The sequence below is a fragment of the Musa acuminata genome, chromosome BXJ3-9 (genome assembly GCF_036884655.1).
Source record: "Musa acuminata AAA Group cultivar baxijiao chromosome BXJ3-9, Cavendish_Baxijiao_AAA, whole genome shotgun sequence".
Classification (NCBI taxonomy): domain Eukaryota; kingdom Viridiplantae; phylum Streptophyta; class Magnoliopsida; order Zingiberales; family Musaceae; genus Musa; species Musa acuminata.
The window spans coordinates 46,835,873-46,848,474 of record NC_088357.1 but is presented as its reverse complement, the minus strand read 5'-3'; the positions used below and the strand labels follow the sequence as shown (position 1 = coordinate 46,848,474).

General features: G+C 40.9%; 1 protein-coding gene across 1 annotated transcript; it reads right to left on the bottom strand.

Moving 5' to 3' along the window:
* Positions 1 to 878: 878 nt before the first annotated feature.
* LOC135649120 (putative F-box protein At4g17565) lies at positions 879 to 12,602 on the bottom strand. Its single transcript, XM_065167230.1, has 2 exons — positions 12,352 to 12,602; positions 879 to 2,199 (listed from the first exon to the last, which is right to left on the bottom strand). The coding sequence occupies exons 1-2, from the start codon at positions 12,600 to 12,602 to the stop codon at positions 879 to 881; spliced, it is 1,572 nt and encodes a 523-aa protein (XP_065023302.1).

Here is a 12,602-nt window from a genome sequence, read left to right as displayed (position 1 = left end):
GTTGCAATGCAGCGTAGGTGTTTGGCGATAAGATGTAGCGACAGAAAGATATGGCAACTGTGTTCATGGTGATGGGAATCGTCAGAGGTCAGGTGCCGAACACATGCCTAGCTCTGACGAGAACAGGCTACAGAAGGGAGAGTAGAGCCTTCCTAAACTCTGATACCATAATAGAAATAAAATACAAAGAAGAAGAATGCATTGAGTTGAATACAATATGCCCTATTTATACATGTTAGAAGAGAGAATTTTCCTCAATAGATTTACATCTCTTCAACTATCGATAAATTCTTCTCCTTCATTGTTCTCAAGATTTTGGGTACTTTATTTTTTCACCAAATTGCATAATATCATTCACACTCAAAAATTTTGTTGAGGCCCAATGATTTTTTCACAAGTCACTATCTTTTTCCAAGTAAGATCTGTTTTCAGCAATGTGTGGTATTAAGTAACTATTTTTCTTTATTTCCAATTAGATGATGTAATTCTTTCATATTTAATTCACTGCAGTAACCTCATCAAATAGCACCTGCAGGTATAGGATCTCAAATCAATCACTAATTCTAGTAATACCCACAACTAAGGATGACTGATAAGGCCATAAAGAGATCACTCTAAATTAAAATTTCATATAAGAGCAAAAGGCATCTACATGTTTCTTTGTGTCCTCTTGAAGGAAAACTTGCTTTCATCTTTATGGTCATATCAAACTTGTAAAACAGATGTGCAACTTCATAAATCAAGCAAAACATTTTCTTGTACACAATATCAAAGCACAAGTTGATATAGTTACTGTGGCCTGTGATGTATCTATCATCTCTATATGTAGTAGTAGGAGTTGTAAGTCAAATTAGAGCAAGAACTACTCGTTTCTTGGTTCACAGCATGGAGGGAGTGAACCAGATGGGTGGCAGCAAGAGTGGTTGTAACTGAGAGTTTGCCCGCGCCCACTTTCCCCGTCGCACATCAGACACTACAATGCTAGGAATGAATTCGGGCCGGCCATCGACTATGGTTCTGATCAGCGCCTCCGTAAAGTAGACGCAATCTCGTCGTGCATCTCGAAAATTCTCGGTAGAAATCGATATAGCGTTGTTGATACCGATCAACAAGGACTTATTCCCCAAGTTCTTCACAGCTTCCCAACATGGCTGACGCTGAGGATTGTACCTCCAAACCATGATAGCCTTCCATCCCAGCGATTCATATGAGAGAACTGTGCGCCTCAAAATCAGGAACAGCTCCCCGGTGCTCGAGCACGCCAAGTATTTGCTGTGAATGTGTCTGACACGGGAGCAAGGAATGTGATAGTCGAAATGTGTCAAACCGAGTGACGTGCTCTCGCCGACCACCGTCACGGTGGGAGAAACTCCACTGAGGTCAAAAGCGAAAACTTCGGCTTCAACTGTTATGCAGTAGAATTTCCCATTGTGGTACATGATATCCTCGTATGAACGATTCTGAGTCGATGTCGTCTGAAGAAGATTCCACTTGTCTCCGCCTGCTTTTGCGTAGGCGATTTCAATTTGGGGAGTGCCATAGAGACTCACCGCGATGTAATTATGGGTAGTTGGATTTGCGGAGAAGATAACTTTCGTAACAAAACAACTGGAGATTCGGTTGAGATGAGGAAGGACACAGCTGCCGTCGACGAGCTCAAAATTGGGTAGGGTGAGGAAGGAGGGGAGGCAGATTCGAGCCGCTGTTAGAGGATTTATGAGGCTGACGTCCTGGTATTTATTGAAGACTGCTAGCCAACCAGCTTGAGAGCCCACATACTGCACGCCGCGGAGCTCAGGGAGAAGGGAGTAGGTGAAGGAGCGTCTGGTGGGGAGAGACAAGAAGTTGCAGGTATCGCTGTTCTTGCCGACTAAGAGGAGCCACGGGGACGGTATGACAACGGGTAGGAGTGCGGAACACCAATCCTTGCATGTGGCACGAAAGCAGGCACGGTAAGGGACGGGAAGCTTTTCGCCAATCTTCGTGAGGACATCCAGCGGGAGCGATGTCCAGTCAGGGCTGTCCATGGTGGTCTCCGCCTGTGCTCCTTGTGTTCTTATCTTCATCTGCTGCCTTTGGTGGCTACGAGGAACCAAAGCAAGGACAGAGATGTCGATCGCAATGGCAGAGGAGTTGTTGAAGGTGGCGGAGGACCAACGTTGATGAGTTATATAGAGACGGTTCCGATGACGGACACAACTGGGAAAACGAGTCCGAGTAGGACAAGCATTCCGAATAGGAGACGACTGATTACATTACGGACTTTGTTTTAAGCGAAGGATGCCACTTTGTGTGGGTAATTTAGGCTTGAGATAAATTATTTAATGTAATATATATATTTATTTATCATACTATATAATATCGCAGAGTAGCTTTGAATTATTTGTGCTATAAAAATATCTTTACAGTAAAAGACATATTTCGGTACAAATCATAAAGTCATTAATTTGTTACCCATCCACGTTTTAGAAAAGGCTTTATAGGCACACTTCAAAGCCTCTGCCCTTGCTCACACATCGCCTTCGTGGGATGCCGTCATATGTGAAGAATTTAGAGAATGAAAAAAGGCACACTTCAATTAGTACTTCAATTAGTATAATATGAAGTCTATTTTTACGTAATGAAAAATAAGATTTCTTTAACTGAACAGAGAGATTGCTTAATACAGTTGAGAAAATCTCATCTGCTATGCATTTGAGGAAATCTCTTTGTTATCAGATAAAATCTCTTTGTTATCATGCCCCCGCAAGATCAAGCTCCTGTTAAGGATACCGATCTTAGACCGATGCAACAAAAATAGTTTGCGGGCTAGAGGCTTCGTGAGTGAGTCTGCTAGTTCATCAGCTGTATGAAGATGAGAGACACGAAGTTGATGTTTGACAACGTGATCTCGCACGAAGTGAAAGTCGATGGCAATATGTTTCATGCGTGAGTGGAACACTACATTGACACATAAGTAGGTAGCTCCAACATTGTCACAATATATTGTAGGAGTATGGGTAGAGCTGACTTTGAGTTTTTTGAGGAGATTTGTGACCAAATTGAGTTCAACAACAACAGTAGCAATAGCACGATATTCATCTTCAATTGTAGACCGGGCCACTGTCTTTTGTTTCTTAGAACTCCAACTGATTGGATTAGACCCAAGAAAGACCACATACCCTGACGTGGAGGTTCTAACATCAAAGTTTCCCGCCCAATCAACATCAGCAAAGGTACGAAGATGAAGTTGAGTGGTTTTGCAGAGAAAGAGACCAAGTTTAAGGGTCCCTTTAAGATATCGCAAAATTCGTTTAACCGCAGACCAATGCATAGCAGAAGGCTGGTACATGTATTGAGATAATTTATTGATTGCAAATGAGACATCTGGACGGGTGAGAGCCAAGTACTGTAAGATACCAAATACTTGTCGGTATTGAGTTGAGTCCGTGGTAGGGCTACCATCACATAAATTGAGTGATTCACTAGTAGAGAGAGGAGTAGCAACTTCTTTCGCATCCTGCATATTTGTCTTTAATAATAAGTCTTGAATATACTTTCTCTGTAAGAGGAGGAGACCTAAGGATGTAAATGTTGCTTCCATTCCCAAAAAGTAGCTCAAGGGTCCTAAATTTTTTAGGGAGAATCGATCAGCCAATTTCTTAAAAAATATCTGAATCTCCAAGGGATCATTGCCTGTAACAATAATATAATCTACATATAATAGAAGATATATTGTATTTTCATGTTGTTGTCGTAGGAATAAAGAGGTATCAGACTTGGAGTTGATGAAGCCAATTGATATCATAAACGATCCAAGTTTAGTATACCAAGCTCATGGAGCTTGACGGAGTCCATAAATGGCTTTTTGTAATTTGCAGACATGTCTCGGATACTGGTGATGAACAAAGCTAAGGGGTTACTGCATAAAGACATCTTCAGTTAAAGTCCCCTATAAAAAGACATTGTTAACGTCCAGTTGTTGTAAGTGCCAGCCTTTGGAGATTGCCAAACTTAGAATAAGCCGAATTGTTGTGGGTTTAACTACAGGACTAAAAGTCTCTGTGAAGTCAACTCTAGGTCATTGATGAAACCATTTGGCTACTAATCGTGCTTTATATCGAGCAACGGACCCGTCGAGGTTCCGCTTAATTCGAAAGACCCATTTATACCCGATGATTTTTGTGTATGATGAAAAGGTATTAGAGTCCATGTGGAGTTATGGAAAAGAACATCATATTCTTCACACATGGTTTTATGCCAGTGAGGAGATTTTTGGGCTTGAGTAATTGTGGTGGGTTCACCGGTATCGGGAGAGGATTTGGTGATAACATGCAGATCGAGAACCTGACGTGGTTTAAAAATACCACTTTTAAGCGTGTTGTCATTGGATGTCTAGGAACTGAATGTTATGGTATTGGTATAGGTGGTGGAGAGGCATCGACAGGGGTCGAGATAGGCTGAGATGCATCAATGGTACTAGGTAAAGAAGGTTGTTGTGATTCTGAGGATATTATGTCAGTAGTAGGGGAGGCTTGTGAAGAAGGAAGATGAGAAGGAATGGAGGGAGTGGGAAGCTGTTGAACCGGGAGACTGGATGGTATACTCCAATGATGTATATTTGTTAAAGTGGTTGGCATTGTAGGAGACTCGTGGTTTTGAAATGGAAAGGCAGACTCCACAAAAATAACATGACGTGAAATAAAGACTTTTTGAGTTTTTGGTTCGTAGCATCGAAAGGCATTATGTTCAAGAGAATATCCTATGAAGGTGCAAGGTGTAGATCTTGGCGCTATCTTATGTGGGGCATAGGGACATAGCCATGGATAACATAAACAACCAAATATTCGGAGTTTTTGAAGGTTTGGGGATTTAGAAAATAATTTTTCAAATGGAGACTGGTATTGGAGAACTGGAGTGGGCAGACGATTAATAAGGTAGATGGTAGTTTGAAAGGCTACAGACCAAACGGTTGTTGGCATGGAGGCTTGATATAGAAGCGTGAGACTAGTTTCTACAATATGTCGATGTTTGCATTCAGCAGAACCAACTAGTTGAGGAGTGTGTGGGGGTGACTTAAGGTGTTGGATACCACATGTTTGAGAGGTAGGATGTGAGAGCTTGATATTCACCACCACTATCAAAGTAGACTGTTTTAATTGTAGATTGAAAGAAGTTTTCAACCAACTTTTTAAAGTTGGTAAAAATTGTTGAAACTTCTGACTTATGATGGAGAGGATAAATCAATGTGTACTTAGTAAAATAGTCTATAAAAACGATAAAATCTAAACTTGTCAAAGGAAGTGATGGGAGCAAAACCCCAAACATCAGTATAAATAATTTCAAATGGTGTAGAACATGATATGGAAGAAGAACCAAAAGGGAGTCTATGATTTTTATTACTGAGACAAGCATCACAATAAAAGCTATTATTTGTAGGAGTAAAAAGAGAACAACGAGAAAGTAATTTATTTTAGATAGAGAGAGAGGGATGACCGAGATGATGATGCTACACATCGATTGGAGCTGCCATTGAGGAGTAAACAGTGGGCTGTTTGAGTTGTGGAATGGATGGTCATTTATAAACATTGTCCTTACTCTGACCTTGGACCAAGGATACCCTCGTGTTCAAATCCTTGACAAGAAAAAAGTTAGGAAAGAATTCAATAGAGGTATTATTTTATTTGTAAAATTGAGAAACAGAAATAAGATTACGTTTAATTTGAGGTGCACACAAAACATCATCGAGTGTAAAAGTTGTGGTAGGTGAATTAAGCATTGTGGAACTAGTATGAGTAATAGAATGTCTTTTACCGTCACCGATGATAATGTCGTCATGTCCACTATAGTTGTTGTGTATCGACAAATTCTGTAGAATAGAGGTAATGTAGTGGGATGCGTTAGAGTCCACGATCCAATTATGATCAGTAGTGTTTGGAGTATTTTCAAGATTTGTTTGAGGCCAATGTGATTGTGCAAGAAGTCGGGGTCGAGATCGATATACCTTTGCAGAGTGACCGACTTTATCATATAATTGGCAGATAACTCTTTGTTGATTTGTGTGTTGAGGGCACCAGGACTGTTGATGATTGAAGTAGCCACCTTAATTGTCGTGATTGAAATGTTGATGATGTGGAGGAGGGGTCTGGTTGGAGCTCAAAGGTTCAGAAGGCATCTTGGTCGAACCTTTGTTGATAGTCTTGTTATACTGATAGCCCCTCCTCGTGGATTTTTGATTGATTTGAGCCGTGATGGATGGTCATAACAATTTGTCCTCACGCTTGAGATATATCTCAAAATCAGTCAGCTTGTCGTAGAGTTCTTCGAACAACACTGGTGAATTATGTGCCCGCATTGCTCTGCTAGTTCCTTGTACTCGTCTCCTAGGCCGTTGAGGATATGGACAGTAACTTCTTCATCCCTGAGGGAATGACCTATTAAGGCCAAGTTATTAATAATAATCTTTATGTTGTGCAGATAATCAGTAACAATACTTCACTCTTGTTTTGTTTTCATAAGTCCGGATATGAGACTAAGCATGCAAGTTCGTGAATGATTTGCCAGGGTGGTTTGCAACTTGCACCAGGCTTCGATAGCAGTGTCACACGAAGATATGAGTAAGGCGAGGGATCCAATGACTGAAGCTCGAATTGCTTGAAGAATGAGACGATCCTGGCGTAACCATTATTTATGGTTCGGATTTGATACTGGACTGGATGCTCCTGGGATATTGATCATCGTTGAAGGAAAAGGAAGAGAGCCATCGATATAGCCTAGAAGGTCATGGCCAAATAGAAGATTAGAAAATTGAGCATGCTAGGATGCGTAGTTGCCACCTTTGGATAATTTGAAGGGGATGAGGGATGCTGCATTTATGAAGATAAATTTTGTGTGGGTAATTTAGGCTTGAGATAAATTTTTAATGTAATATATATATTTTTTATATTTATTATACTATATAATATCACAGAGTAGCTTTGAATTATTTATGCTATAAAAATACTTTTTAAAGTAAAAGACATATTCCGGTACAAATCATAAAGTCATTAATTTGTTACTCATCCACGTTTTGGAAAAGGCTTCATAGGCACCGCTCCTTCGACCTCCGATCCCTAGCTACCTTGCCATCTAACATTCAAAGCCTCTGCCCTTGCTCACACACCGCCTTCGCGGGATGCCGTCATATGTGAAGAATTGAGAGAATGAAGAAAAGCACACTTTAATTAGTACTTCAATTAGTATAATATGAAGTCTATTTATACATGATGAAAAATAAGATTTCTTTAATTGAGCAGAGAGATTGCCTAATACAGTTGAGGAAATCTGCTATGCAGTTGAGGAAATCTCTTTGTTATCAGAGAAAATCTCTCTGTTATCATGCCCCCACAAGATCAAGCTCCTGTCAAGGATACCGATCTTTGACCGATGCAACAAAAATAGTTTGTGGGCTAGAGGCTTCGTAAGTGAGTCTGCTAGTTCATTAAACATGAGAGACATGAAGTTAATGTCTAACAACTTGATCTCGTATGAAGTGAAAGTCGACGGTAATGTGTTTCATACGTGAGTGGAACACTGGATTGACACATAAGTAGGTAGCTCCAATATTATCACAATATATTGTAGGTGCTAGTCATAAGTGCCCAGCAAGCCAATCACGTGAGTGATGGCACGTGTGACTTGATACAGAATCTTTTTGCTTATTATATTTTTGGCGTATATCACTTTATAACTATTGCATAAATGCATATGTATTGTGATGTCCTTGGATTTGTGCAATGGGAATCGGATCGTGATGAGATCACGATAATGAGATCGATTCACCTTTAAACACATATCCTAAATAATCCCGGTCATAGGTTACTCGAGAGGGACATCGTGATAACCGGATAGACTGGTGTGCTGTATACCCGTCCATATGATGGATGCAGCTGGTCTCATAGCTGCTCGTGTAGGGACACTAGGGATACAGTACAGGTGCTCATTGGAGAATGAGTTCACTGATTGATCCGCTTACGGAATGCTGGATGGTTGATGATGCCTTATTGTCAGACAGCGATTCCGTAGTCCTAGTGGTGTATCTGGTCCTTAGACTTGAGACACCAAGGATGTCCTGTATGAGTGCTCCACTCTTTGATACCAGACTTATAGGTTTGGCTGTTCCCAGATCTAGTACAACTGGTCATTGGGAGTGGTAGTCGACCTTACGAGGGCTATTGAGTGTCAATAGAGGATCATCCACTCTCGGCGTCATGAGAGGAATATCCTACGTGTTCTTGCTCAGACAAATCCCTGGCCAGGGTCATTCGAGTTGAGAGAGAAAGAGTTCTCCGGGAGAATCCGATTAGAGCGAGACTCAAGTAGAAACCGTATGGGTCTGATAGCACCATGCTCGATATATGGTCTCTGGGATATTAGATGGATGAGGGACTATAGGTACATGGTAACTGAGGACAGACAGGTCCAATGGATTGGATTCCCCTGTATCGTCTGGGGACTACGGCGTAGTGGCCTAATACGTCCGTAGTCGATGAGTCAAGTGAATTATTACAGAGATAATAATTCACTCAGTCATAAGGAGTTCTGACAGGTATGACTCACGGCCAACTCGATATTGGGCCTAGAGGGTCACACACATATGGTAGGCATTGCGATGAGTAGAGGTTCGGATATGAGATATCCGACGGAGCCCTTGTCTTATTGGATGCAGATCCAATACCCACTAGGGAAAGGACCCATTAGGGTTTTGACATGGGATCTCTATAAATAGGAGGGATTCACAGCCTCATAGGCTAGAGTCTTTGCTTGCCCTTCCTATTCTCCTCTCCCTCTCCACCTCAGAGTAGGCCTGGAGTTTTGAGGAGCGTCGTCGCAACCCTGCTGTGTGGATCACCGCTAGAGAGGAGGACGCTTGACCTCCTTCACCCTCTCCTAAGGATCTGCAAGGAAACAGGGATATACGATCTCCCTAGGTAACACAATCTCTATACGCAGTTTTGTGTTTTGCGGATTTTGCGCACCAATCTTCGCACGACGACGAACATCTTTTTGGGAATCGGGGATTTTTGTTTTCTTGTTCTTCCGCTGCGCATATGATGTCGCCCCCCATGATTTCCCAACAGTAGGAGTATAGGTAGAGCTGACTTTGAGTTCCTTGAGAAGATTTGTGACCCAATTGAGTTCAGCAACAGCGGTAGCAATAGCACGATATTCAACTTCAGTTATAGACCGGGCCATTGTCTTTTGTTTCTTAGAACTCCAACTAATTGGATTAGACCTAAGAAAGACCACATACCCTGACGTGGAGGTTCTATCATCAAAGTTTCCCCCCCAGTCAGCATCAGCAAAGGCATGAAGATAAAGTTGAATGGTTTTGGAGAGAAAGAGACCATGATTAACGGTCCCTTTAAGATACCGCAAAATTCGTTTAACCGTAGACCAATGCATAGCAGAAGGCTGGTGCATATATTGAGATAATTTATTGACTGCAAATGAGATATCTAGATGGGTGAGAGCCAAGTACTGTTAGGAGCCAAGTACTTGTCGGTATTGAGTTAAGTCCGTGGTAGGGCTACCGTCACATAATTTGAGTGATTCACTAGTAGAGAGAGGAGTAGCTACTTCTTTCGCATCCTGCATATTTGTCTTTAATAATAAGTCTTGAATATACTTTCTCTGTGAGAGGAGGAGACCTAAGGATGTAAATATTGCTTCCATTCCCATAAAGTAGCTCAAGGGTCCTAAATCTTTGAGGAAGAATCGATCAGGCAATTGCTTTAAAAATGTTTGAATCTCCAATGGATCATTGCTTGTAACAATAATGTCATCTACATATACTAAAAGGTATATTGTATTTCTATATTGTTGTCGTAGGAATAAAGAGGTATCAGACTTGGAGTTGATGAAGCCAATTGATATCAGAAACGATCCAAGTTCAGTATACCAAGCTCATGGAGCTTGACGGAGTCCATAAATGGCTTTTTGTAATTTGCAGACATGTCTCAGATACTGGTGATGAACAAAGCTAGGGGGTTGTTGCATAAAGACATATTTAGTTAAAGTCCCTTGTAAAAAGGCATTGTTAACGTCCAATTGTCATAAGTGCCAACCTTTGGAGATGGCCAAACTTAGAATAAGCTGAATTGTTATGGGTTTACCTACAGGAAAAAAAGTCTCTGTGAAGTCAACTTTAGGTCGTTGATGAAACCCTTTGGCTACTAATCATGCTTTATATCGAGTAATGGACTCATCGGGGTTCCACTTAATTCGAAAGATCTATTTACACCCGATGATATTTTATGTAGGATGAAAAGGTACTAGAGTCCATATGGAGTTATGGATAAGAGCATCATATTCTTCACACATGGCTTTACGCCAGTGAGGAGATTTTTGGGCTTAAGTAATTGTGGTGGGTTCACTGGTCTCGGGAGAGGATTTGATGATAGCATGTAGGTCGAGAACCTAACGTGGTTTAAAAATATCACTTTTTGAGTATGTTGTCATTGGATGTCTAGGAACTAGAAGTTGTGATATTGGTATAGGTGGTGGAGAGGCATCGACAGGGGTTAGGATAGGCTGAGATACATCAATGGTACTAGGTAAAGAAGGTTGTTGTGATTCTGAGGATATTGACTGTAGTAGAGGAGGCTTGTGAAGAAGGAAGATGAGAAGGAATAGAGGGAGTGGGAAGCTATTGAACCGGGATATTGGATGGTATACTCCAGTGATGTATATTTGTTGTAGTGGCCGGCATAGTAGGAGACTCGTGGTTTTGGAAATGGAAAGGCAGACTCTACAAAAACAACATGATGTGAAATAAAGACTTTTTGAGTTTTTGGTTCGCAACATCGAAAGGCATTATGTTTAAGAGAATATCCTATGAAGGTGCAAGGTGTAGATCTTGGCGCTATCTTATGTGGGGCATAGGGACGTAGCCACGGATAATATAAACAACCAAATATTCAGAGTTTTTGAAGGTTTGGGGATTTAGAAAATAGTTTTTCAAATGGAGACTGGTATTGGAGAACTGGAGTGGGCAGACGATTAATAAGGTTGACGACAGTTTGGAAGGCTACAGACCAAAAGGTTGCTGGTATGGAGGCTTGATGTAGAAGCGTGAGACCAGTTTCTTCAATATGTCGATGTTTGCGTTCAGCAGAACCAACTAGTTAAGGAGTGTGTGGGGATGATTAAGGTGTTGGATACCACAGGTTGAGAGGTAGGATGTGAGAGCTTGATATTCACCCCCACCATCAAAGTAGACTATTTTAATTGTAGATTGAAAGAAGTTTTCGACCAACTTTTTAAAGTTGGTAAAAATTGTTGAAACTTCTGACTTATGACGGAGAGGATAAATCAATGTGTACTTAGTAAAATAGTCTACAAAAATGACATAAAATCTAAACTTGTCAAAGGAAGTGATAGGAGCAGGACCTCAAACATCAGTATAAATAATTTTAAATGGTGTAGAACATGATATGGAAGAAGAACCAAAAGGGAGTCTATGAATTTTATTACTGAGACAAGCATCACAATAAAAGCTATTATTTGTAGGATTAGAAATAGAATAACAAAAAAGTAATTTATTTTAGATAGAGAGAGAGGGATGACCGAGACGACGATGCTACACATCAATTGGAGCTGCCATTGAGGAGTAAACAGTGGGCTGTTTGAGTTGTGGAACGGACGACCATTCATAAACATTGTCCTTACTATGACCTTGGACCAAGGATACCTCTATGTTCAAATCCTTGACAAGAAAAGAGTTAGGAAAGAATTCAATAGAGGTATTATTTTGTTTGCAAAATTGAGAAACAGAAATAAGATTGTGTTTAATGTGAGGTGCACACAAAACATCATCGAGTGTAAAAGTTGTGGTAGGTGAATTAAGCATTGTGGAACCAGTATAAGTAATAGGAAGTCCTTTACCGTCACCGATGATAATGTCGTCATGTCCACTATAATTGCTGTGGATCGACAAGTTCTGTAGATTAGAGGTAATGTGGTGGGATGCGTCACAGTCCACGATCCAATTATGATCAGTTGTGTTTGGAGTTGTGAGATTTGCTTGAGGCCAATGTGATTGTGCAGGAAGTCGGGGTCGAGATCAACAGACCTTTACAGAGTGACCGACTTTATCACATAATTGGCAGACAACTCTTCGTTGATTTGTGTTCAGGGCACCAGGACTGCTGATGATTGAAGTAGCCACCTTGGTTATCATGATTCAAATGTTGATGATGTGGAGGAGGGGTTTGGTTGGAGCTCAAAGGTTCAGAAGGCATCTTGGTCGAACCTTTGTTAATAGTCTTGTTATACTAATAGCCCCTCCTCGTGGAATTTTGATTGACTTGAGCCATGATAGATGGTCCTAACAATTTGTCCTCACGCTTGAAATATATCTCAAAATCAGTCAGCTTGTCGTAGAGTTCTTCGAACGATACTGGTGAATCACGTGCCCATATTGCTGCTGCCAGTTCCTTGTACTCGTCTCCTAGGACATTGAGGATATGGACAGTAACTTCTTCATCACTGAGGGAATGACCTATCAAGGCCAAGTTATCAATAATAATCTTTATGTTGTGCAGATATTCAGTAGCAGTACTTCCCTCTTGTTTTGTTTTCAT

Bases quoted from the DNA above. Each gene is read 5' to 3' on its own strand.
- LOC135649120 (XM_065167230.1), bottom strand. From the start codon at position 12,602: ATGAAAACAAAACAAGAGGGAAGTACTGCTACTGAATATCTGCACAAC. The intron at 2,200-12,351 runs GTTAGGACCATC...TCGTTTTCCCAG, and splicing joins TTCAAGCGTGAGGACAAATT to TTGTGTCCGTCATCGGAACC.